Source organism: Chiloscyllium punctatum, chromosome 31 (genome assembly GCF_047496795.1).
Source record: "Chiloscyllium punctatum isolate Juve2018m chromosome 31, sChiPun1.3, whole genome shotgun sequence".
Lineage (NCBI taxonomy): Eukaryota > Metazoa > Chordata > Chondrichthyes > Orectolobiformes > Hemiscylliidae > Chiloscyllium > Chiloscyllium punctatum.
This window is the reverse complement of record NC_092769.1, coordinates 73,124,233-73,150,938: the sequence shown is the minus strand read 5'-3', so window position 1 is coordinate 73,150,938 and position 26,706 is coordinate 73,124,233. Positions and strand designations below refer to the sequence as shown.

At 52.3% G+C, this 26,706-nt stretch overlaps 1 protein-coding gene and 1 pseudogene across 1 annotated transcript; both read right to left on the bottom strand.

Annotated features, from left to right (window-relative positions):
• LOC140457077 (uncharacterized) overlaps positions 1 to 7,564 on the bottom strand; it is a 50,470-nt pseudogene extending 42,906 nt beyond the window's left edge.
• A 12,681-nt stretch (positions 7,565 to 20,245) lies between these two features.
• On the bottom strand, positions 20,246 to 26,117 carry LOC140457076 (avidin-like). Its single transcript, XM_072551048.1, has 4 exons — positions 26,005 to 26,117; positions 24,988 to 25,183; positions 22,448 to 22,571; positions 20,246 to 20,443 (listed from the first exon to the last, which is right to left on the bottom strand). Exons 1-4 carry the CDS (start codon positions 26,074 to 26,076, stop codon positions 20,317 to 20,319), a joined length of 519 nt encoding a protein of 172 aa, XP_072407149.1. The 5' UTR covers positions 26,077 to 26,117; the 3' UTR covers positions 20,246 to 20,316.
• Between the last annotated feature and the right edge of the window lie 589 nt (positions 26,118 to 26,706).

Here is a 26,706-nt window from a genome sequence, read left to right as displayed (position 1 = left end):
TTTTCCATTGTTAATTCTCCAGTCTCACCTTCTACAGAACAAACACAACCGTTTGCATCTTTAGATATTCATAGAAACTCTTACCGACTAGTTTTACATTTCTAGCCAGCTGTCTCTCTTTATTAACTTTTGGGTCACACTTTTTTTTTACATAATCGTCTGACCTGCCATCCCATTTTGTGTAGCTTTAGGAGTTTCATTTTTTATCTTTAACATTTCTAGTTAACCACAAACGATGGGTCTGTCCCTTTGAATTTGTCACACTCTGAAGCGTTTCTATTCCCTGCTGTCCGAAATATCCCCATAAGTCATCTGCTGCTGCATCTCTATTGACTTGGCGTGTTAACCCAACCTGACAACTCTCCTCGGCTAGTTCAGTGCTCCCATAATTCCCTTGATTTACCTAACTTTTTTTTAAAAAAAGTCTCACATCCGCTCCTCCCTCCCTCAAACTGAATGTGAAATTCAATCGCGTTATGATCGCTATTACCTATGAGCACAATTGCGATGTCCATGAAAAAAAAACTCATGCTCCTTCGATATACCTCTATTCCCTTTATATAGGCACCAGAACTGTTTACAAAAGTGGTCCAAATGGGGTCTAACCATGATCCAACAGAAGTTTAATATACTTTCCAATTCTAGTCATCTTAAAACGTTTGTTTTCTTTTTATGGCGCGTAATACATGTGGTCAATTTTTGGTAACGTTTAAAAATTCATTTGTGGTTGGTCAACATTTATCACCCTTGAGAAAGAGAGTTGCCTTCTTGAACCGCTGCCGTCTTCCTGCTGTAGGGACAACAACATTGAGGGAGTTAGTGCCAGGATTTCCAGTGAAGGAACAGCTGATGTATTTCCAAGTCAGGATGGTGAGGGGCTCGGAGGGGAACTCGCAGAGGGTGGTGCCCCATGTACCTGCTGCCCCTTGATCTTCTCGATGGAAGTGGTCACGGGTTTGGAAGGTGCTGCCTGAGGATCTTTGGCGAGTTTCTGCAGTGCGTCTTGTAGATGGTACACCCTGCTGCTACTGAGCGTCGGTGGGGGGAGGGAGAGGGTATGGTGCCAATCAAGCGAGGGGGCTGCTTTCTCCCAGGATGGTGTCGAGCTTCTTGAGTGTTGTTGGAGCTGCCCCCCCATCCAGGGGCAAGTGGGGAGTATTCCCTCACCCTCCTGACTCGTGCCTTGTCTATGATGGACAGGCTTTGGGGGAGTCTGGAGGGGAGTTACTCACGGTAGGGGTCCCAGCCTCTGACCTGCACTTGTAGCTGCTGTGGTGAGTCCAGTTGAGTTTCTGGTCAATGGTAACCCCCAGGATGTTGATAGTGGGGGATTCAGTGATGGTAACAGCATTGACTGTCAAGGGGCTGTCTCTGATTGGTGATGGTCAGTGCCTGGCATTCGTGTGGCGTGACTGTTACTTGTCACTTGTCGGCCCAAGCCTGGGTATTGCCCAGATCTTGTTACATTTGAAGACAGACTGCTTCAGTATCTGAGGAGTCACGAATGGGGCTGAACACTGTGCAAGCATTGGTGAAGATACCCACTTCTGACCTTATGGCGGAGGGAAGGTCATTGATGAAGTAGCTGATGAAGATGGTTGGGCTGAGGACACTCCCCTGAGGAACTCCTGCAGAGATGTCCTGAAGCCGAGATGACTGACCTTCAACAATCACCACCATCTTCCTATACGTCAGGTTTAACTCCAAGCAACGGAGAGTTTTCCCCCGATGCCCACTGATTCCAGGTTTGCCAGGGCTCCTTGATGCCACACTCGGTCGAATGCAGCCTTGGTGCCAAGGGCTGTCCCTCTCCCCTCCCCGCTGGAATTTGTCCGTGTTTGAACCAAGGCTGGAAGGAGGTCAGGAGCTGGGTGGCCCTGGGGGAGCCCAAACTGGGCGTCCCTGAGCAGGTAATTGCTGAGTAAATGCTGCTTGATGGCACAGTTGATGACCCCTTCCATCACATTACTGACGATAGAGTGTAGACTGAAGGGGCGGTAATTGGCCGGGTTGGATTTTGTCCTGCTTTTTATGTGCGGGACATACCTGGGCGATTTTCCACACTGTCGGGCAGATGTCAGCGTTGTAACTGTACTGGAAGAGCTTGGCTAGGGGAGCGACAAGTTCAGGAGAACAAGTCTTCAGTCCTATTGCTGGAATGTTGTAAGGGCCCTTAGCCTTTGCAGTATCCAGTGTCTCCAACTGTTTCTTGATATCACGTGGAGTGAATCATATTGGCTGGAGACTGATGCTGGGGACCACTGGAGGAGCCCGAGATGGATCATCCAATCAGTGCTTCCGGCTGAAGACCTCCACAAAAGCTTCAGCCTTACCTTTTGCCCTGATGTGCTGGGCTCCTCCCATGAGTGAGGGTGGGGAGATTGGTGAAGGGCTCCTCCTCCTCCTCCTCCTCCAGTGAGTTATTGAATCGTCCATTACCATTCACGACTGGATGTGGAAGGACCACAGGGCTTAGATCGGAACCGTTAGATGTGGGATCGCTTAGCTCTGTCTATCCCTTGCTGCTTATGCTGTTTGTCCTGTTTGGTAGCTTCACCAGGTTGGCCACTCTCCATTGAGCCCTGGGCTGAGTGGGGGATATGCCGTGGTTACAGATTGGGCTGGAGTACAGTTCTGCTGCTGTCGATGGCCCATGCCACCTTAAGAAGCCCAGTCTTGAGTTGCTCCATCGGTTCCAAGTCTTTAGCACAGCTCCCCCCGTGGTCTCCAAGGAACAAACCAAATTTATGAAATTGTATCCCACTTCCTAAATGCAAAAGGCTTTCGAAGATTGTGTGACGACAATGCTTGCAAAACTGACAACGGAGTCCGGTACTTGTCCCCTGACACCCCACGCAACTCGAGTCAGCCTCCGTTCTGAGGAAGGGTCATCGGATCTGGAAACGTTAACCGGTTTCTCTTCACAGCTGAGGTTTTCCAGCAACTTTTAAATCAGATCGGCCTCATTGAAGGCTTTTGGATCTTGCAAGACCTTACATCCCACTACAATACCCTTACGTACACCAAATCTATTACGCCAGCTACCAGCTAAAATGAAACTTCACGAAATTGGAAGCAAGTTATTGGTTGGGAATGCTGTTTTGCTGCCTAACCAGTCAGGGCTAATGGATATATTCTTAAACTGGAAGGAAGCAGTTAGCGAACCAGAAATATTAATGATAGGACATCAATGATTCACTTATTAAGGTTAATAAGAAGACAGCCCTACAGCTAAATCCACTAACAATGTAGAGCTAAGTGCTGTAAATGGGACTTTTACAGGGAGAGCCAAAGCTTTTGGAGGTAGAGTCTGAGTTAGCCATAAGATTAGACATTCTGGACCAAAACTCTGAGTTATTTTCTTTAAATAGCAAATCAAAAGAGTGGACGTCCAAAGAGATTGAGGAGTCAATGCACACATTTGATAAATAAGTAGCAACAATCTCATTTACAGAAAGGCAAAGTGAACATGCGTCTTTTTAACTCGAGGGTTAGATTCTAATGGAGCAGATGGTACAAAAGTGGTAGCGTTCCTGCCTCTGAGCCAGGGTTCCGTTCCCATTTGCTCTGGGGGTGCATCACGACATCTCTGAGCAGGTTGGTTCGGAATCATAGATTCCCTACGGTGCAGAAACAGGCCCTTCGGCCCAACAAGTCCACACCAACCCTCCGAAGAGTAACCCACCCAGACCCGTTTCCCCTATCCTATTATAGAGGAGCCTCGATTATCTGAACAGCACGGGTGGAGAGTATTGTGTTCAGATAATCGAGTGTTCGGATAACACAGTTTAGCCAAGCAGTGGGACCTCGTGAACTTGCCAGATAATCTGAAATTCAGGCAATCAAATGCTGAATAACTGAGGTTTCTCTATACTTTACACTTACCCCTGACTAATGCACCTAACCTACACATCCCTGGGCACGATTGGTAATTTAGCACGGCCAATTCACCCTAACCTACACATGTTTGGACTGTGGGAGGAAACTGAAGCACCCGGAGGAAAACAATGCAGACACGGGGGGGATCTGCAAACTCTGCACAGACAGTCACCCGAGGGTGGGATTGAACCTGGTGTTGAGAGGCAGCAGTGTGAACAACTGAGTCACAGAGGCAACCGGAAAAGAGGAAGATCAGGTGATACACACAGGTAATATTTTAAATAAACTAAGTTATATTTTAAATGGATTTTGGGTGAAGAATAAATATTAGCCCAGTATATAAGAGAGGACTTTCCTGTTTTCCACTCAATATTGGCTGTGGGATCTTTTATAGAAATGAAAAACATTATGACCGATCATGGACCATCGATCTTCCTGCCCCATCCATTAGACACATGGCTGATTATGGCCCCCAGACAGACAGACAGATTTGCTTAATGTCCCATCGGAAAATTACAGTTCTGACCCTCCTGCACCCTACAGTGCTGACCCTCCAACAGTGCGGCACTCCCTCAGCGCAGACCCTCTGACAGTGCCCATTCCCTCAGCACTGACCCTCCGACAGTGCGGTGCTCCCTCAGCGCTGACCCTCCGACAGTGCCCACTCCCTCAGCACTGACCCTCCGACAGTGCGGCACTCCCTCAGCGCTGACCCTCCAACAGTGCCCGCGCCCTCAGCACTGACCCTCCAACAGTGCCCACTCCCTCAGCACTGACCCTCCAACAGTGCCCACTCCCTCAGCACTGACCCTCCAACAGTGCCCACTCCCTCAGCACTGACCCTCCAACAGTGCCCACTCCCTCAGCACTGACCCTCCAACAGTGCCCACTCCCTCAGCACTGACCCTCCGACAGGGCCCACTCCCTCAGCACTGACCCTCCGACAGGGCCCACTCCCTCAGCACTGACCCTCCGACAGGGCCCACTCCCTCAGCACTGACCCTCTGACAGTGCAGCACTCCCTCAGCACTGACCCTCCGACCGTGCGGCAATCCCTCAGCACTGACCCACCGACAGTGCGGCAATCCCTCAGCACTGACCCACCGACAATGTGACATTCCCTCAGCACTGACCCTCCGACAGTGCCCACTCCCTCAGCACTGATCCTCCAACAGTGCAGCATGCCCTGGGCACGGATCCTCCAATAGTGCCCACTCCCTCAGCACTGACCCACCTACAGTGCAGTGCTCCCTCAGCACTGACCCTCTGACAGTGCGGTGCTCCCTCAGCGCTGACCCTCCAACAGTGCGGCGCTCCCTCAGCGCTGACCCTCCAAGAGTGTGGCGCTCCCTCAGCGCTGACCCTCCAACAGTGCGGCGCTCCCTCAGCGCTGACCCTACGACAACGTGGCACTCCCTCAGCGCTGACCTTCTGACAGTGCGGCATCCCCTCAGTACTGACCCGCTGACAGTGCGGCACTCCCTCAGCACTGACCCTCTGACAGTGCCCACTCCCTCAGCACTGATCCTCCAACAGTGCAGCATGCCCTGGGCACGGATCCTCCAATAGTGCCCACTCCCTCAGCACTGACCCACCTACAGTGCGGTGCTCCCTCAGCACTGACCCTCCGACAGTGCGGTGCTCCCTCAGCGCTGACCCTCCAACAGTGCGGCGCTCCCTCAGCGCTGACCCTCCAACAGTGTGGCGCTCCCTCAGCGCTGACCCTCCAACAGTGCGGCGCTCCCTCAGCGCTGACCCTCCAACAGTGCGGCGCTCCCTCAGCGCTGACCCTACGACAATGTGGCACTCCCTCAGCGCTGACCTTCTGACAGTGCGGCATCCCCTCAGTACTGACCCGCTGACAGTGCGGCACTCCCTCAGCACTGACCCTCTGACAGTGCCCACTCCCTCAGCACTGACCCTCTGACAGTGCCCACTCCCTCAGCACTGACCCTCTGACAGTGCAGCACTCCCTCAGCACTGACCCTCTGACAGTGCAGCACTCCCTCAGTACCCACCCTCCGACAGTATGGCGCTTCCTCAGCACTGACCCACCTACAGTGCTGACCCTACGACAGTGCAGCACCCCCTCAGTACTGACTCTCCGACAGTGCGGCACTCCCTCAGCACTGATCCTCCGACAGTGCGGCACTCCCTCGGCACTGACCCTCCGACAGTGCGGCGCTCCCTCAGCACTGACCCTCCGACAGTGCGGCACTCCCTCAGCACTGACCCTCCGACAGTGCGGCACTCCCTCAGCACTGACCCTCCGACAGTGTGGAGCTCCCTCAGCACTGACCTCCGACAGTGTAGCGCTCCCTCAGCCCTGACCCTCCGACAGTGCGGCACCCCCTCAGCACTGACCCACCTACAGTGCGGCGCTCCCTCAGCGCTGACCCTCCGACAGTGCGGCACTCCCTCAGTGCTAAATGTAGACTCCAATCTGGAATGTGGGGCTCAAACCCCAACCTCTTGATCGCAATTCCTTCCCCGCTGACAGAAACAGATACAGGCCACTTGGCCCATCCAGTGCTAAATAATCCATCCTCCAATCCATCTTCCATCCTAACATTATCATTGTAGCAGGCACCAAGTCCCAAAGAACATTCCACCTGGTCCGACCCTCCAAGACAAAACCACATCCTGGATCACCCTCGATAATGCATTGTTATGGCGCCTTCAGCCTCTTCAGGAAGATGCTGAAGTGCTGCATTGCCAGGCAAGAATTTTCAATGGTGGGAAATCATTCGTACACAGCAAGATCCCAGAAACAGCAAACGTACCCCGCACCGCCGGTTTCTGTGGGTGGTGGGCTAAGCGTTGGCTTCGTGAAAGGGCAGGGGGAATGGCGCTTCCCCCCCACCACCGTCACCCATCTTACTCCAACCACACACCTACAGCCCTCCCGAAACAAGAAGACAGTGCAGCACTCCCCAAGCTGGGAGGCTGTAGGCCAGGAAGGGTCTGTGCTACCGAATGTTTCAGGTGGAAGACTTTCCCCACATTGACCCACACCCCCCCCAAAACTCCTTCTTTCTTGCTTGCACGTTTGGTAACCAAAATAGCAACCACAACAGGCCACCTCCTCCTGGGCCGCCCTGTCTCTCCCCCCCCCTTCCAAACAGAAACCAAATACTCTAGTCCTAATTAATTCTGGGGTGGTGGGTAAAACAAACAAAAACAAAATCAGGGTGGAGAACCCGCCCTGGAAGCAAACACACAGCATGTGAGCGGTGGCCAGTGCTCAAAAGGGAAGTTTGGTCCCTGCGAGTGAGGGGACAAGAGGGAAATTAACTCGAAATGCAGAACAGAGGATCCTCTCCTTGCAAAGGGGACAGATAGCAGCAGATCAACCACCCTTTATTTTCCGGGGGGGGAACCTGTGTGCAAACAGAAAGTAACAAGTTTCAGGGTGAGGGGCGAGGAGGGAGGGGCTGGAAAATAAACTGGGTCACTTTGAGCTGAGTGCTATTTGAACAGGGCGTGATTTGGTCACATATACACACACACTAACCTTCCATTGTGGGGTTAAAGCAGCTCCAGGTCACCTCGGTGAGAAGGGGGGGGACGACAATTATTTACAAATAGGAGGGAGGGGGGTGGGGGGGCTGAGAAAGACCGAAATCCCAAACCCCCCGCGTCAATTCCTTCTGGATGGTTTAGTGAAACTAACACGGAAATGGCCAGGCGCCTGACGTCAGCGCCGGAAAGGAACGTTGTCAAAATGTATCAACGTTTTGCAAACATGTATCCAGTGTCTACGTTCCACTCTCGCCCAGGTTCATTCACAAAAAAAAAATATATATATATCGACAGGGAGGGAAATATTCTGGATTAGTGGTGCTGGAAGAGCACAGCAGCTCAGGCAGCATCCGAGGAGCAGAAATATGTCTTAAGTCCTCTAAAAAAGGGGGTATTGAGGCTGGGGGTGGAGATCTATTTGTTTTCCCCAACACAAAAAAAAAGTCTTCATTTTCCAATATTCCATGGGGAACTCTCCTGACTCCTGCACTCAATTAGGACATGTGGAATGCTCTGCCCCAGAGGGCAGTGGAGGCCCAGTCTCTGGATTCATTTAAGAAAGAATTGGATAGAGCTCTTAAAGATAGTGGAGTCAAGGGGTATGGAGATAAGGCTGGAACAGGATACTGATTGGGAATGATCAGCCATGATCATATTGAATGGCGGTGCAGGCTCGAAGGGCTGAATGGCCTACTCCTGCATCTATTGTCGATTGTCTATTGTCTATTGACATTAAAAAAGGCATCTGGATGGGGGGACAGGGTTTGGAGGGATGTGGGCCAAATGGGAGTGGATTAACCTAGGATACCTGGCCAGCCCGGGCTCCAGGCACCTACTCCCCTGTCCTTCCTCGCTGCCCCCCAACCCCGAAAGGGAATCAGAAATTGCCGGAAGAGCTCAGCCAGCACCCGCCGAGAGAAATCAGGAGTTTTCGGGTCCGGTCAGAGCCGGAATCGAGAGAGTCTCTTGGGAAGGGGTCACCCACGCCGAAACGTTAACTCTCGATTTCTCTCAGCAGACCTTGAGCTTTTCTGGTGATTTCTGTTTTCGTTTCTGACTTGGAGCATCCACGGGCTGTTTTGGACTCCAGCAGGCCTTAGAGTTATCGAGACATACAGTACAGAGCCAGACCCTTTGGTCCAACCCGTCCGTGCTGACCAGATATCCCAACCCAATCTAGTCCCATTTCCCAGCACTTGGCCCATATCCCTCCAAACCCTTCCTATTCAGATCCCCATCCAAGTTGCCTTTTAAATGATATGATTGTTATCAGACGGTCTGCTATGACACACTACCCCATGGTTAGCCACAAACCGTCTCCCATTAGCAGTCGTCCATTCCGTCAGGCTGACCATTGTTCTTTGTTTCTTTGTTCAACTGTTCACTTCGGTCCAACTCGTCCCTGCCAACCAGCTTTCCCAGATTAATCCAGTCCCATTCACCAGCAGTTGGCCCATGTCCCTCTAAACCCTTCCTATTCATCCAGCTGCCTTTTTGATGTTCTAATTGTATCGAGCTTCTTGAGTGTTGTTGCAGCTGCCCTCCCCCCCCCCCCCCCCCCAATTCCAGAGGCAAATGGGGAGTGTTCCCTCACCCTCTTGACTTGTGCCTTGTCGATGGTGAACAGGCATTGGGGGAGTCAGGAGGTGAGTTATTTGCGAGAGGATTCACAGTCTCTTCATTGTTTTGATACTCAATATTTCCCAGGCTCCAGTTTCTGGTCAATGGTAACTCCCAGGACGTGGATAATGGGGGATTCGATGACGGTAACGCTATTGAATGTCAAGGGGGTGACAGTGAACTTCTGTCTCGTTGGACGTGGTCATGAACATGGCTTTGCACTTGGTTTCCTCCCAGGTAATGACAATTCCCAGATTGGTCAGATCCCAGAGTGAAACCTCTCTTGATAGACCGTAAGTTTAATTTTGGAAGTTGACTATTGTGGTGGTGTGGACCAAAGGGACTGTTTCTGTGCTGTATGGTTGTGTTGTTCAATTCCTCTGTAAACAAGTTATAAGACAACTCCGACCAGAGTGTTATGAATGAATTTGCACAGGTGTCCTACAATACCAAAGCGGTCAAATCAATACCTCCACAAGTCAGTACCGATGTGAAACAATTCCAATTTTATTAGGAACAAAGTTACAGGAATCTTTAATACTAAACAATACTATCCCCAACTTTATTCGGCCCCTTAAGGCTACAATACTTCCTGAGTAAATTTACACAGTCTCTCTCTCTCTTTGTGTCTCTGCAAAGCTGCTTTCTGTCTCTCTCTCTCTCTCTCTCTCTGTCTGTCTGTGGCTCTGCAAAGCTGCTTTCTTTCCCCTCCCTCTCTCTCTCTCTGGATAGTCAGCTGGTCTGTGCCTCTTGCCAAGGTGGCCTCCTCAGAGGGTCTCAGATGATTCCAAGAGCAGTTCCGAGAGAGAGGTCTGCAGCTTAACTCTTGTTCCTGGACTTTTTAGATGTTTTTGTTGGGAATTTTCTGTAGTTCTGGTCAAACAGGGAGATATCCTTAATAGTTTGAAGTTAAAAATCACACAGCACCAGGTTATAGTCCAACAGGTTTAATTGGAAATACTAGTTTTTGGAGTGGCGCTCCTTCATCAGGTGATAGTGTCAGTGATTTGGATGGCTTGCTACTGTCTCTTTCTTTGTGTAGCAGGGCCCAGTGCCTTTAGTTCTGGGCTCTCCTTTGTTTCGTGGTTAAGTTTTTTGTTGGGGGGGGGGGGGTGTATGTCTGTTCTGAATAACTGTTGCATTTTCCATTCTGCTAATATCATTAGCATCTGCTTGCTGTGTTTGCTCTGGTTGTGTGGGTTTTGTGATTTCGGTTTTACTTGGCCAATGTACCCAGCATTCCTTGCTGTTTGGCCAAGTTAGCAACCTATCTGTGTTTCAGCAGCTCGGAGGCTGCTATAGTTGGTCAGTATTCAGATGAGGCTGCCAATGTTCTTTCACGCAAGAACACAAGTTTATTACAGAGAAGAACTTTTTTTTTAACAAAGCTATATATGAACGTTTAGAAAGATCTCAATATAAATAATTAAACAAAGTTGTGTGTTTTTCCCACCAATGGAACTTTACAGATAATGCCAGAAAAATATTACTCCTGTCTCAACTCTAATTTCTTACTTGTCTGATTAGTTCCTGTTTCGTCCTTGACCTGCTGAAAGAGTTTAATGACTTCAGTTCTGGCAATTTGAAAATTCCTACACAGATCTGACAAATTAAAACTCCTCAGCCAAGGTGGGAACTGTTCTCTTGAAATCAAACATGATTCTTTTGCTGTTCTGACCTGAACTCCCAATTATAGAGTCATACAGCACAGGAACAGACCCTTCGGCCCAACCTGTCGATGACGACCATAATCCCAAACTAATCCAGTCCCACCTGCCTGCTCCTGGCCCATCTCCCTCCAAACCCTTTCCTGTTCATGTCCTCATCCAAATGGCATTTAAATGTTGTAACTGTACCCACAATCCACCACTTCCTCAGGAAGTTCATTCTCTCTGTGTCAAAAATGTTACCCCCCATGTCCTTATTAAATCTTTTGCCTCTCTCCTTAAAAATATGCCCCCTTGTTTTGAAATCTCCCACCCTGGGGAAAAGACCCCTGCAATTCACCTTATCCATACCCCTCATGAGTTTTTAAACATCAACCTCCTACAAAAAAAGTCCCAGCCTACCCAGTCTATTTTCATATCTTAAACCCTCCATTCCTGGCAACATCCTGGTAAATCTCTCCTGACCCCTCTCCGGTTTAATAATCTCCTTCCTGTAACAGAGCGACCAGAACTGGGCACAGTACTCCAGACGAGGCCTCACCAATGTCCTGTACAACCCCAACATGACGTCCCAACTCCTATACTCAAAGGACTGAGCAATGAAGGCAAGTGTGCTAAACGCCTTCTTCACCTCCCTGCGATGCAAACTTCAAAGAATTATGTACTTGAACCCAATTCTTCAGATCTGAGGTCAAATCTAAGGAGCCCTCAGCCTAGTTTCTTTGTCATAAACTCAGCAGTCTAAACATTTAGATTAGAGCGGTGCTGGAAAAGCACAGCAGTTCAGGCAGCCTCCGAGGAGCAGGAAAATCGACGTTTCGGGCAAAAGCCCTTCATCACTTTTGCCAAGTATTAACATTTAATCAATTATCCTGCCAGACACTTAAATAAAATGAAGACGGCATTGGAAATTATGTATTTAGCTCACTGATCCAAATGAGTTTTTGACCACATTAAAAAAAAAGGTAATCTTCACAGAATTGAAACCAAAGTCCTCTAAGGTATCAATCCAAACTTCCGAATGGTCATAAAATGTATGTTGCACATCTTTATAACCACGTTTCTATAGTGTGACTGTTTCTTGTCAATTATCAACTCAAGTCAGTAGGGGGTCCAGACTTTGCTGCATGTGGATCTGAGCTGCTTTAGTGACTGAGAAGTTTAAATGATGCTGAACATTATGCAACGATCAATCCCTTACATCTAACCTTATGATGGAGGGAAGGCCACTGATGAAGTAGCTGAAGGTGGTTACTCATGCCCCCCCCCAACACACATTAACAGCACAGAGGTAGAACGAGTGGAGAGTGTCATGCTCCTGGGAGTGGTCATCCACAAGCTTTCTTGGACTCTTCATGTGGACGCACTAGTTACAAAGGCCCAACAGTGTCTCTTCTTCCTCAGGCAGCTGAGGAAATTTGGCATGACGGCGAATATCCTCACCAACTTTTATAGGTGCCCCATCGAGAGCATTCTGTCTGGATGTATCGCTACCTGGTAAGGCAACTGTACCATTCAAGATCAGAGACGGTTACAGAGAGTGGTGAACTCGGCCTGGACAATCACAAAGGCCAACCTCCCATCTATAGAATCCATCTCCCAGGCCCGCTGTCAGGGAAAGGCCGCCAGCATTCTCAAAGATCCATCCCACCTGGCAATGTTGTTCTACCATCAGGGAGAAGGTACAGAAGCCTGAACACACACCTCAGCCAGTTCGAAACAGTTTCTACCCGACTGTTGTTAGAATACTGAATGGACTCACAAACATTCACCTGTCCCTGTGTGTTTGTATTTGCCACTGTTTCCCTATTATTTACTATCTATGCTACTTAACTCTGTGATCTGCCTGCATTGCTCACACAACAAAGCTTTTCACTGTGCCTCGGTACACGTGACAATCAATTCATTCATTCATTCAAGCTGTTCGTTCCCTGAGGTGTCCTGGGAAGGAGGTGAGTGATCTCCCTGAGCATTGTTCTTTCTAACCAGCGGAGACCTTCCCTCCTGACCCCCACTGACTCATTCCGCTCGGAATCCTTGTTCCCACATGGTAAATAAGAGCCGGAGTTCCTTTAAGTCTGCTCCACTGTTCCAGGTGACCATGGGTCACCATCCAATCCACTTCTCTGTTCACATTCCATTCCCCCCCACCCTGTACCATTTTAATCCCTTTAGCTCTCAGAACTATATCAAACTCCAGCTCATAAACATTCAATGTTTTGACCTCAACAGTTTTCAGTGGAAGAGAATTCCACTCTCTGGGTGAAGACATTTCTCCTCATCTCGGTCCTAAATTGGCCGACAGTGTACCCTTAAACCGTAACCCTCTGTTCTAGACTCCACAGTCATTGAGAAAATCCTCCCTGCCTTTACTCTGTCAAGTTCAGTTCAAATTTTCTAGGTTTCTTTGAGTCATACGGTCATAGAGATGTACAGCATGGAAACAGACCCTTCGGTCCAACCCGTCCATGCCGACCAGATATCCCAACCCAATCTAGTCCCACCTGCCAGCACCCGGCCCATATCCCTCCAAACCCTTCCTATTTATATACCCATCCAAATGCCTCTTAAATGTTGTCATTGTACCAGCCTCCACCATTTCCTCTGGCAGCTCATTCCATACATGTACCACCCTCTGCTTGAAAAAGTTGCCCCTTAGGTCTCTTTTATATCTTTCCCCTCTCACCCTAAACCTATGCCCCTCTAGTTCTGGACTCCCTGACCCCAGGGAAAAGACTTTGTCTATTTACCCTATCCATGTCCCCTCATGATTTTATAAACCACTATAAGGTCACCCCTCATCCTCTGACGCTCCAGGGAAAACAGCCCCAGCCTGTTCAGCCTCTCCCTGTAACTTAAATCCTCCAACCCTGGCAACATCCTTGTAAATCTTTTCTGAACCTTTTCAAGTTTCACAACCTTTCCTGGAACAGGGAGACCAGAATCGAATGCAGTATTCCAACAGTGGCCTAACCAATATCCTGTACAGCTGCAACATGACCTCCCAACCCCTATACTCAATGCACTGACCAATAAAGGAAAGTATACCAAATGCCGCCTTCACTATCCTATCTACCTGCGACTCCACTTTCAAGGAGCTATGAACCTGCACTCCAAGGTCTCTTTGTTCCCTAGGACCTTACCATTAAGTGTATAAGTCCTGCCCTGGTTTGCCTTTCCAAAATGCAGTACCTCACGTGTATCTAGATTAAACTCCATCTTCCACATTTCGGCCCATCTGATCAAGATCTCGGAGTACTCTGAGGTAACCTTCTTCGCTGTCCACTACACCTCCAATTTTGCCGTTAAAATTGCAAACGCCTCCCCCCCCCACCCCTCCCGCAAATAAATTCTTCTAAACTCCAGGGAATATAGTGCCATCTGATTGAGAGTCTCTCTTCATAAGTCAGTCCTACCATCCCGGGAATCGGTCTGGGAAACCCTCCCTGAACTCCCTCCATTGCCAGAACGTCCTTCCTCAGATACGGAGATAAAAACTGCACACAATACTCCAGGAGTGGTCTCGCAAAGGCCAGCGAACAATTGCAGGAAGGCACACTTGCTCCTGTACTCAAATCCTCTCCTGATGAAAGCTAAACACTGTGCTCGGTCAAATACTGCTTGAATCGCTCCCACTTCCCTTCCTCGGTTCAATTCCTTTGTCCGTGCCTTGAAATTTCCGGAAATTAGGTCAAAAATGCAAAATATTAATTTAATCTCTTGGATACTTAATGCCTACCCGTGACCGCTCTCTCAGGCAAAGACAAAAGCCGCGCTAGATTTCACCAGTGAGCCAGGAAAAAGCTTATTTCCTATGGCAGGAGTTGGAATGCGTTTGGAGGGACATAGGCCAGGAGCAGGCAGGTGAGACTAGTTTAGTTAGGGATTATTGCTTAGTTTGACATGGACTGGTTAGGCCGAAAGGTCTGCTCGATGACTCGGTGAAGAGGGAGGGTTTAGAGGGATGTGGGCCAAATCCTGGGAGTTGGCACGAGATTGATTTCGGATATCTGGTCAGCACAGGTGAGTTGGACCGAAGGGTCGGTTTGTGCTGTGCAGCTCAATGACTCCAAGTGGCAAACAAATGATTAACGATCAATGAACAAATTAAAGGGTACGTCCTTTAATTCCAAACATTCGGTATTAATCAGGACCAAATGAGTGAAGCCTTCCTCTCCCAAGAAATGTGGGGTTCGAAAAATATTGGAGTCCGGAAAATTAAGGATGGAAAATGAGGAAATGGCGGGTTCAGTTACTAGACAGCTGCTCTGAAGTGTAGGGGGATGCCGAGAGACTGGGATCAATTCCAATTTGAAATGAAACCTGGAACTATAGTTTAAAATGTGGAAACAATGTGGAGAACCAGTCTGTCATTGATCTTTGGGATTCTCATCCCAAAGGTAGGTGGAAGCAACAAGCCAGGAATACTTCGAAGGCAGAGGGAGATCTATTTGTAATTCACCGAGCAGGGTGGAAGAGGAGGCAGGAATTAGAGGGATCAGGCCAGCCATGGTCTTACGCACTGGGGGGAGCAGGCCAGAGCAAACGCGTGCCCATTGCCAGATGCTCGTTCATATCTTCATGTGTTTATAACAGAGAGTCAAACAGAGTCCCTATCACCCCCTCCAGCCCCTATACCCCCTCCAGCCCCTACACCCCCTCCCTATCTCTGTCACCTCCTCCAGCCCTTACACCCCCTCCCTATCTCTGTAACCCCCTCCAGCCCCTACACCCCCCTCCCTATCTCTGTAACCCCCTCCAGCCCCTACACCCCCTCCCTATCTCTGTCACCTCCTCCAGCCCCTACACCCCCCTCCCTATCTCTGTAACCCCCTCCAGCCCCTACACCCCCTCCCTATCTCTGTCACCCCCTCCAGCCCCAACACCCCTCCCTATCTCTGTAACCCCCTCCAGCCCCTACACTCCCTCCCTATCTCTGTCATCCCCTTCAGCCCCTACACCCCCTCCCTATCTCTGTAACCCCATCCAGACCCTACACCCCTTCCCGATCTCTGTCATCCCCTTCAGCCCCTACACCCCCCCTCCCTATCTCTGTAACCCCCTCCAGCCCCTACACCCCCTCCCTATCTCTGTCACCTCCTCCAGCCCCTACACCCCCCTCCCTATCTCTGTAACCCCCTCCAGCCCCTACACCTCCTCCCTATCTCTGTCACCCCCTCCAGACCCTATACTCCTTCCCTATCTTTGTAACCCCCTCCAGCCCCTACACCCCCTCCCTATCTCTGTCACCCCCTCAGGCCCCTACACCCCCTCCCTATCTCTGTAACCCCATCCAGTCCCTACACCCCTCCCTATCTCTGTCACCTCCTCCAGCCCCTATACTCCCTCGCTATCTCTGTCATCCCTCTCCAGCCCCTACACCCCCTCCCTATCACTGTAACCCCCTTCGGCCCCTACACCCCCTCCTTATCTCTGTCACCCCCTCCAGCCCCTATACCCCCTCCAGCCCCTACACCCCCTCCCTATCTCTGTCACCTCCTCCAGCCCTTACACCCCCTCCCTATCTCTGTAACCCCCTCCAGCCCCTACACCCCCTCCCTATCTCTGTAACCCCCTCCAGCCCCTACACCCCCTCCCTATCTCTGTAACCTCCTCCGGCCCCTACACCCCCTCCCTATCTCTGTCACCTCCTCCGGCCCCTACACCCCCTCCCTATCTCTGTAACCCCCTCCAGCCCCTACACCCCCTCCCTATCTCTGTAACCCCCACTCGCCCCTACACCCCTCCCTATCTCTGTCACCTCCTCCAGCCCTTACACCCCTCCCTATCTCTGTCACCCCCTCCAGCCCCTATACTCCCTCCAGCCCTTACACCCCTCCCTATCTCTGTCACCCCCTCCAGTCCCTACACCCCTCCCTACCCCTGTAACCCCCTGCAGCCCCTACACCCCCTCCCTATCTCTGTCACCCCCTCCAGCCCCTATACCCCCTCCCTATCTCTGTCACCCCCTCCAGACCCTACACCCCTCCCTATCTCTGTAATCCCCTCCAGCCCCTACACCCCCTCCCTATCTCTGTCACCGCCTCCAGCCCCTATACATCCTCCCTATCTCTGTCACTCCCCTCCAGCCCCTACACCCCCTCCCTATCTCTGTAACACCCTCCAGCCCTTACACCCCCTCCCTATCTCTGTCACCCCCTCCAGCCCCTATACCCCCTCCAGCCCCTACACCCCTCCCTATCTCTGTCACCCCCTCCAGCCCCTATACCCCCTCCAGCCCCTACACCCCTCCCTATCTCTGTCACCCCCTCCAGCCCCTATACCCCCTCCCTATCCCTGTCACCCCCTCCAGCCCCAAAACCCTTCCCTATCTATGTCACCCCCCTCCAGCCCCTACACCCCCTCCCTATCTCTGTCACCCCTTCCAGTCCCTACACCCCTCCCTATCTCTGTCACCTCCTCCAGTACCTACACCCCCTCCCTATCTCTGTCACCTCCTCCAGCCCTTACACCCCCTCCCTATCTCTGTAACCCCCTCCAGCCCCTACACCCCCTCCCTATCTCTGTAACCCCCTCCAGCCCCTACACCCCCTCCCTATCTCTGTAACCTCCTCCGGCCCCTACACCCCCTCCCTATCTCTGTAACCCCCTCCAGCCCCTACACCCCCTCCCTATCTCTGTAACCCCCTCTCGCCCCTATACCCCTCCCTATCTCTGTAACCCCCTCCAGCCCCTACACCCCTCCCTATCTCTGTCACCTCCTTCAGCCCTTACACCCCCTCCCTATCTCTGTCACCCCCTCCAGCCCCTATACTCCCTCCAGCCCCTACACCCCTCCCTATCTCCGTCACCTCCTCCAGCCCTTACACCCCCTCCCTATCTCTGTCACCCCCTCCAGCCCCTATACCCCCTCCCTATCTCTGTCACCCCCTCCAACCCCTACACGCCCTCCCTATCTCTGTAACCCCCTCCAGCCCCTACACCCCCTCCCTATCTCTGTAACCCCCTCCAGCCCATACACCCCCTCCCTATCTCTGTCACCCCCTCCGGCCCCTACACCCCCTCCCTATCTCTGTCACCCCCTCCAGCCCCTACACCCCCTCCCTATCTCTGTCACCCCCTCCAGCCCCTATACCCCCTCCCTATCTCTGTAACCCCCTCCAGCCCCTACACGCCCTCCCTATCTATGTCACCCCCCTCCGGCCCCTACACCCCCTCCCTATCTCTGTAACCCCCTCCGGCCCATACACCCCCTCCCTATCTCTGTAACGCCCTCCGGCCCATACACCCCCTCCCTATCTCTGTAACCCCCTCCAGCCCCTACACCCCCCTCCCTATCCCTGTAACACCCTCCAACCCCTACACGCCCTCCCTATCTCTGTAACCCCCTCCAGCCCCTACACCCCCTCCCTATCTCTGTAACCCCCTCCAGCCCCTACACCCCCTCCCTATCTATGTCACCCCCCTCCAGCCCCTACACCCCCTCCCTATCTCTGTCACCCCCCTCCAGCCCCTACACCCCCTCCCTATCTCTGTAACCCCCTCCAGCACCTACACCCCCTCCCTATCTCTGTAAACCCCTCCAGTCCCTACATCCCTCTCTATCTCTGTAACCCCCTCCAGCCCCTACACCCCCTCCCTATCTCTGTCACCCCCTCCAGCCCCTACACCCCCTCCATATCTCTGTAACCCCATCCAGCCCCTACTCCCCCTCCCTATCTCTGTAACCCCCTCCAGCCCCTACACCCCCTCCCTATCTATGTCACCCCCCTCCAGCCCCTACACCCCCTCCCTATCTCTGTCACCCCCCTCCAGCCCCTACACCCCCTCCCTATCTCTGTAACCCCCTCCAGCCCCTACACCCCCTCACTATCTCTGTAAACCCCTCCAGTCCCTACATCCCTCTCTATCTCTGTAACCCCCTCCAGCCCCTACACCCCCTCCCTATCTCTGTCACCCCCCTCCAGCCCCTACACCCCCTCCCTATCTCTGTAACCCCCTCCAGCCCCTACACCCCCTCCATATCTCTGTAACCCCATCCAGCCCCTACTCCCCCTCCCTATCTCTGTAACCCCCTCCAGCCCCTACACTCCCTCCCTATCTCTGTCACCCCCTCCAGCCCCTACACCCCCTCCCTATCTCTGTAACCCCATCCAGCCCCTACTCCCCCTCCCTATCTCTGTAACCCCCTCCAGCCCCTACACCCCCTCCCAATCTCTGTCACCCCCCTCCAGCCCCTACACCCCCTCCCTATCCCTGTCACCCCTTCCAGCCCCTACACCCTCTCCCTATCTCTGTCACCCCCCTCCAGACCCTACACCCCCTCCCTATCTCTGTAACCCCCTCCAGCCCCTACACCCCCTCCCTATCTCTGTAACCCCCTCCAGCCCCTACACCCCCTCCCTATCTCTGTAACCCCCTCCAGTCCCTACACCCCCTCCCTATCTCTGTAACCCCCTCCAGCCCCTACACCCCCCTCCCTATCTCTGTAACCCCCTCCAGCCCCTACACCCCCTCCCTATCTCTGTAACCCCCTCCAGCCCCTACTCTCCCTCCCTATCTCTGTCACCCCCTCCAGCCCCTACACCCCCTCCCTATCTCTGTCACCCCCTCCAGCCCCTACACCCCCTCCCTATCTCTGTAACCCCATCCAGCCCCTACTCCCCCTCCCTATCTCTGTAACCCCCTCCAGCCCCTACACCCCCTCCCAATCTCTGTCACCCCCCTCCAGCCCCTACACCCCCTCCCTATCCCTGTCACCCCTTCCAGCCCCTACACCCTCTCCCTATCTCTGTCACCCCCCTCCAGACCCTACACCCCCTCCCTATCTCTGTAACCCCCTCCAGCCCCTACACCCCCTCCCTATCTCTGTAACCCCATCCAGCCCCTACTCCCCCTCCCTATCTCTGTAACCCCATCCAGCCCCTACTCCCCCTCCCTATCTCTGTAACCCCATCCAGCCCCTACACCCCCTCCCTATCTCGGTAACCCCCTCCAGCCCCTACACCCCCTCCCTATCTCTGTCACCCCCTCCAGCCCTGTCCCTACAACCATTTGCAGTATGCCCATTTCTGGCCTCCTGCGCATTTGCAAAATGCGATCGGTTCGGGGAGACCAGGCCCTGGTGTGGTCACCCCCCGGAACTTCTCTGTGCCCTCCCTTCCCACACACCCCCCCCCCCCCACCCAACCGCTCACCTCTGTGCAAGATGTGCCTTGGAAACCTACTGCTTTGGACCTGAGCTTTGGACCTGTCTGCTTGGTTTCTTGTTTTCTAACCATCTCATGACGGTGGTGGTGCTGGTGGTGGTGCAGGAACGGTGCTATACAAATGCAGGTGGTGGTGGTTGTTGTTGTTGTTGTGCCTGTCTTCTGTTCCTGTGCCCGGTTTTGCGATTGTCTGTGGCGTTTGGTGTAAAGCCCAGCCTTATTTTTCTCTCACTGTGTATTGAAGTAATCCATCCCCCTCATCTCTCCCATTCCTCTTGTACTCTCCCGTTCCCAGGGGGGGGCCCTGTTACCCTGTACGTTTTCATGTTACTGATCACCCACGTTAGTGAAATACTCGAGAGAATGCTGGAACATGCAGCCCACAAGTATTTAACCACTCGGTACTTTAATGAAATTCTGTTTTGGGGGATGGCACAGGCTGAGAGACCTTCCCGGGTTCAGGGAATCCGCACCAAGGATTCGAATTCTTTGGAGCCTGTGGCAGATCCAGCGCCCGGAGGCACATTCCCACCGTCGTCATGTTTACAAGCCTTGTTGTTACGATGGAACACATCCATCCCAGTCCTGGAACAACCAGAGAGACACTGTTCCCATCAAACACTCCCCAGCACAGGGTTAGATACAGATTAAAGCTCCCTCTACACTGTCCCCCCCCCCCCATCAAACACTCCCCAGGACAGGGACAGCACGGGGTTAGATACAGAGTAAAGCTCCCTCTACACTGTCCCCCCCATCAAACACTCCCCAGGACAGGGGCAGCATGGGATTAGATACAGAGTAAAGCTCCCTCTACACTGTCCCCTCTGTATCAATCACTCCCCAGGACATGGGGTTTGATATAGAGTAAAACTCCCTCTACACTGTCCCCCGCCCATCAGGATAGGGACAGCATGGGGTTAGCTACACAGTAAAGCTCACTCTACATTGTCCCCCATCAAACACTCCCCAGGACAGGGACAGCACGGGGTTAGATACAGACTGAAGCTCTCTCTACACTGTCCCCCATCAAACATTCCCAGGACAGGGACATCACGGGGTTAGATACAGAGTAAAGCTCTCTGTACACTGGCCCCCAATCAAACACTCCCAGGACAGGGACAGCACGGGGTTAAATACAGAGTAAAGCTCTCTCTACACTGTCCCCCATCAAACATTCCCAGGACAGGGACATCACGGGGTTAGATACAGAGTAAAGCTCCCTCTACACTGTCCTCCCATCAAACACTCCCCAGGACAGGGACAGCATGGGGTTAGACAGCTGACTAATTCCTGCATAAGGAGTGCTAAGTAGTGAACTAGATTACCTTAAAATGAAAAGTTTGTGTTAGTCCCAGACCAGAGGTGTTTGGATCAAACCCTGAAGTGATCGCTCAAGGCTGAGTATGTGTAAATGTGATCACGTCTTCCTGGAGCTATCTGCATTTCCAGCCCAAACCTTGATATCACAAGAGCTTTATACCAATGAGGTGGTAGATACAGGCACTCTGGTGTGAGTGCTGGTTTGGGGACAATATAGATTGTTTTGCTAGCTTGAAAATGATTGTGCTTCTTTTTGATGAAAGAGGGTGGGGAGGAGTTGGGATGTCTAGAAATGCAATACTGTACCAGATTCTTGGCTTTTGTGATCTCTCCCACCATCTGCAGGCCCCTAGGCTACAGATTAGATTATCTACAGTGTGGAAACAGGCCCTTCGGCCCTCCAAAGAGTAACCCACATAGGCCCATTTCCCTCTGACTAATGCAATTTAGCACGGCCAATCCCACCCTAACCTGCACATCCCTGGACACTATGGGACAATTTAGCATGGCCAATCCACCCTAACCTGCACATCCCTGGACACTATGGGACAATTTAGCACGGCCAATCCACCCTAACCTGCACATCCCTGGGCACTATGGGACAATTTAGCACGGCCAATCCACCCTAACCTGTACATCCCTGGGCACTATGGGACAATTCAGCACGGCCAATCCACCCTAACCTACACCTCAGGCGACTGACTGTGTGGAGTTTGCACGTTCTCCCCGTGTCTGCGTGGGTTTCCTCCGGGTGCTCCGGTTTCCTCCCACAGTCCAAAGATGTGCAGGTCAGGTGAATTGGCCATGCTAAATTGCCCGTAGTGTTAGGTAAGGGGTAGATGTAGATGTAGGGGTATGGGTGGGTTACGCTTCGGCGGGGCGGTGTGGACTTGTTGGGCCGAAGGGCCTGTTTCCACATTGTAAGTAATCTAATCTAATCTAATCTAATCTAATCTAATCTAATCTAATCTAATCCCTGAGCACTATGGGACAATTTACCATGGCTGATCCACCCTAACCAGCACATCTTTAGATTGTGGGAGCACTGAGAGGAAACCCCATGCAGACACGGGGAGAATGTGCAAACTCCACACAGACAGTCGCCCGAGGCTGGGATCGAACCTGGGACCCTGGTGCTGTGAGGCAGCAGTGCTAACTACTGAGCCACCGTGCCGCCCTGAAGACAGAGTAACCAGCTTGACTGTGACTCAGTCAGATTCTGACAGGACCCCGGCCTGAGAGAGACAGTTTATTCGTGAAAATCATTACCAGGTTGCCTCCCAGTTGTCTTTTGACGTCGAAACACTTCGCCTGAGTAACCACATGGTCATCAAAGTCTCCTTTTCGTTAATCACGAAGTACTGTCCAGTCCAGACGCTGACACTGCCTGGGACTGTGAGTGACAAGGAACCAAAGCAGAAATACAAATGTCAAGAGCACAGCTTCTGACGATAGCGACCAGGTGTAGGTTTACTCCTACAGCGACAGAATTGAAAAGTTGTAACAGACACATAACCTTAGCTTGGCTGGACAGCATTTCTAGGTAAAAACAATGACTGCAGATGCTGGAAACCAGAGTCTGGATTAGAGTGGTGCTGGAAAAGCACAGCAGGTCAGGCAGCATCCGAGGAGCAGGAAAATCGACGTTTCGGGCAAAAGCCCTTCATCAGGAATAAAGGCAGAGAGTCTGAAGCATGGAGAGATAAGCTAGAGGAGGGTGGGGGTGGGGAGAAAGTAGCATAGAGTACAATGGGTGAGTGGGGGAGGGGATGAAGGTGATAGGTCAGGGAGGAGAGGGTGGAGTGGATAGGTGGAAAAGAAGATAGGCAGGTCGGACAGGTCATGGGGACAGTTACTGAGCTGGAAGGTTGGAACTAGGGTGAGGTGGGGGAAGGGGAAATGAGGAAACTGTTGAAGTCCACATTGATGCCCTGGGGTTGAAGTGTTCCGAGGCGGAAGATGAGGCGTTCTTCCTCCAGGCGTCTGGTGGTGAGGGAGCGGTGGTGAAGGAGGCCCAGGACCTCCATGTCCTCGGCAGAGTGGGAGGGGGAGTTGAAATGTTGGGCCACGGGGCGGTGTGGTTGATTGGTGCGGGTGTCCCGGAGATGTTCCCTAAAGTGCTCTGCTAGGAGGCGCCCAGTCTCCCCAATGTAGAGGGGATCGCATCGGGAGCAACGGATACAATAAATGATATTAGTGGATGTGCAGATGAAACTTTGATGGATGTGGAAGGCTCCTTTAGGGCCTTGGATGGAGGTGAGGGAGGAGGTGTGGGCACAGGTTTTGCAGTTCCTGCGGTGGCAGGGGAAGGTGCCAGGATGGGAGGGTGGGTTGTAGGGGGGGCGTGGACCTGACCAGGTAGTCACGGAGGGAACGGTCTTTGCGGAAGGCGGAAAGGGGTGGGGAGGGAAATATATCCCTGGTCTTTTTGGAGGTGGCGGAAATGTCGGCAGATGATTTGGTTCATGCGAAGGTTGGTAGGGTGGAAGGTGAGCACCAGGGGCGTTCTGTCCTTGTTACGGTTGGAGGGGTGGGGTCTGAGGGCGGAGGTGCGGGATATGGACGAAATGCGTTGGAGGGCATCTTTAACCACGTGGGAAGGGAAATTGCAGTCTCTAAAGAAGGAGGCCATCTGGTGTGTTCTGTGGTGGAACTGGTCCTCCTGGGAGCAGATACGGCGGAGGCAGAGAAATTGGGAACACGGGATGGCATTTTTGCAAGAGGTAGGGTGGGAAGAGGTGTAATCCAGGTAGCTATGGGAGTCGGTGGGTTTGTAAAAAATGTCAGTGTCAAGTCGGTCGTCATTAATGGAGATGGAGAGGTCCAGGAAGGGGAGGGAGGTGTCAGAGATAGTCCAGGTAAATTTAAGGTCAGGGTGGAATGTGTTGGTGAAGTTGATGAATTGCTCAACCTCCTCGCGGGAGCATGAGGTGGCGCCAATGCAGTCAACAATGTAGCGGAGGAAGAGGTGGGGAGTGGTGCCGGCATAATTATGGAAGATCAACTGCTCTACGTAGCCAACAAAGAGACAGGCATAGCTGGGACCCATACGTGTGCCCATGGCTACCCCTTTGGTCTGGAGGAAGTGGGAGGATTCAAAGGAGAAATTGTTAAGGGTGAGGACCAGTTCGGCCAAACGAATGAGAGTGTCGGTGGAAGGGTACTGTTGGGGACGTCTGGAGAGGAAAAAAACGGAGGGCTTGGAGGCCCTGGTCATGGCGGATGGAGGTGTAGAGGGATTGGATATCCATGGTGAAGATGAGGCGTTGGGGGCCGGGGAAACGGAAGTCTTGGAGGAGGTGGAGGGCGTGGGTGGTGTCTCGAACGTATGTGGGGAGTTCCTGGACTAGGGGGAATCGTCACTTGCTGGGTCACTGTCTACAGATTATGGGGTGGGGCCATTTTGGACTGAGATGGGGAGAAATGTCTTCCCCCAGAGAGTGGGGGGGGGGGGGGGTGGGGGGGGGGGGGGGGGGGGGGGGTGGTGGTGGGGGAGAGCCTGTGGAATTGTCTGTCACAGAAAGGGGGGTTGGGGCTGAAACAGCGAATGTTCTTAGGAAGGAGTCGGATCAAATTCTTGGGGCTAAACGGATCAAAAGGTACGAAGGGAGAAAGCAGGAACAGCAGACTGAGTGAGGAATGATCAGCCTTCATCCTATTGAATGGGGTAGTAGGATTGAACGGCTAAAGGGCCTGCTCCTGTTTACTCACTCCCCCCCTGTTGAGAGGTGAAGAGTAAAATTTGTATAAACGAAAGATCGACTGTTGCCTCAGGGGAATTGATTGGTTAAATAAATATTCAGGGTTACCTGTGATCCACTTCACCACAAACCCAAAGGTGGGATTGCTGAGATCTTGCTGATACCCAGTGACATTCCCTCTTGCAGGCTGTGCAGACGCTGACACTTTGGAGATGTACGAACCAGTTATTAACCCAGAGTTGGACACACTGATCCGCATTGTAGAATGGAGTTCGTTCACCCAGCAGCCAGACAGGGCAGTTATCTGATAGGAAAATGACAGATTTAAACATCATCGACTGATTTCCACTGGACAGTGATCAGGAGCAGGGACCCTGTCTGATTCCCCCTCTCTGACTCTAACCCTGGGGATCACTGGACAGTGATCAGGAGCAGGGACCCTGTCTGATTCCCCCTCTCTCTCTAACCCTGGGGATCACTGGACAGTGATCAGGAGCAGGGACCCTGTCTGATTCCCCCTCTCTCTCTAACCCTGGGGATCACTGGGCAGTGATCAGGAGCAGGGACCCTGTCTGATTCCCCCTCTCTCTCTAACCCTGGGGATCTTTGGACAGTGATCAGGAGCAGGGACCCTGTCTGATTCCCCCTCTCTCTCTAACCCTGGGGATCACTGGACAGTGATCAGGAGCAGGGACCCTGTCTGATTACTCCTCTCTCTCTAACCCTGGGGATCACTGGGCAGTGATCAGGAGCAGGGACCCTGTCTGATTCCCCCTCTCTGACTCTAACCCTGGGGATCACTGGACAGTGATCAGGAGCAGGGACCCTGTCTGATTCCACCTCTCTCTCTAACCCTGGGGATCACTGGACAGTGATCAGGAGCAGGGACCCTGTCTGATTACCCCTCTCTCTCTCTCTAACCCTAGGGATCACTGGACAGTGATCAGGAGCAGGGACACTATCTGACATCTCTCCTCTCCCTACACCTGGCCTGGCCACCCTGTTTGAAAGCCAGGGTCGAAATCTAAGCGACATTCACCAGCCTGACCGCCACAAAAACCCCCCTGGCCAACCCTGGTCTGCGTCTCCTGCAGGAACCCTTTCGGCCGAACCCTGTCGGTTTACCAATTCCACACGCGAAGAGCTGGAGACAGGCAAGGAGATTGCGAGAGCCAGTTGGAGCAGCTTAATGTCCATGGTGCTGCCCGAGACACCCACTCAGACGCGGAACTGCAGCCCATCTGCATTTATAGCGTTCCCTTCCCTCCAGCCCGAGGTCAGGTTGTGCAACGATTGAGCAAGTCGAGGAGAAGGGGAGGGGTTAAATCTGCCCTTGAGAAGAGATGGAGGAACTGGCAAACACCAGCCGACTGTTGGCAGGGGGTTAACATCAGCGCAGAGTTAATTCACAAACTGAGCTGAGTTTGATGGGGAGCGGGCTGACATATCATTACGGAGAAGTGGGAATGCTTGGTGCCAATTATTCCGAAGGCTTTATTAAGCTTACCCCTTGCAATTCAAGCCTGGCATCTGCTGGCTCGGGCAGCCCCTGATATGGGAGTGGGGGGTGGGGGGGGGGGCACGAATTTAGGCTATGAGAGAAAATGACCGCAGTGTGATCCATCAACATCTCTCCCAGAGGGTTCTCACTTGCATTTACCTGGCACCACGGCCAATGACAGATCGCCAATAACTTTTGGAATCGGGTCCCGTTTCTGAAGGCAGGGAAGGTGACGCCACATTCAGTAACAGGATTGACTCAGGAGGTCGACTCAGGTACTCACATCCTGGGAGGATTCCTCACCATGAACAACAAGGCTTCCAGTA

Excerpts from the sequence above, each read along its gene's own strand:
- LOC140457076 (XM_072551048.1), bottom strand. The coding sequence starts at position 26,076 with ATGGACATTAAGCTGCTCCAACTGGCTCTCGCAATCTCCTTGCCTGTC. Across the intron at positions 22,572-24,987 it reads TGTGGTGAAGTGGATCACAG|TCCCAGGCAGTGTCAGCGTC; the intron begins GTAACCCTGAAT and ends TGTCACTCACAG. Across the intron at positions 20,444-22,447 it reads GACAACTGGGAGGCAACCTG|GACTGGGATGGATGTGTTCC; the intron begins GTAATGATTTTC and ends TGGTTGTTCCAG.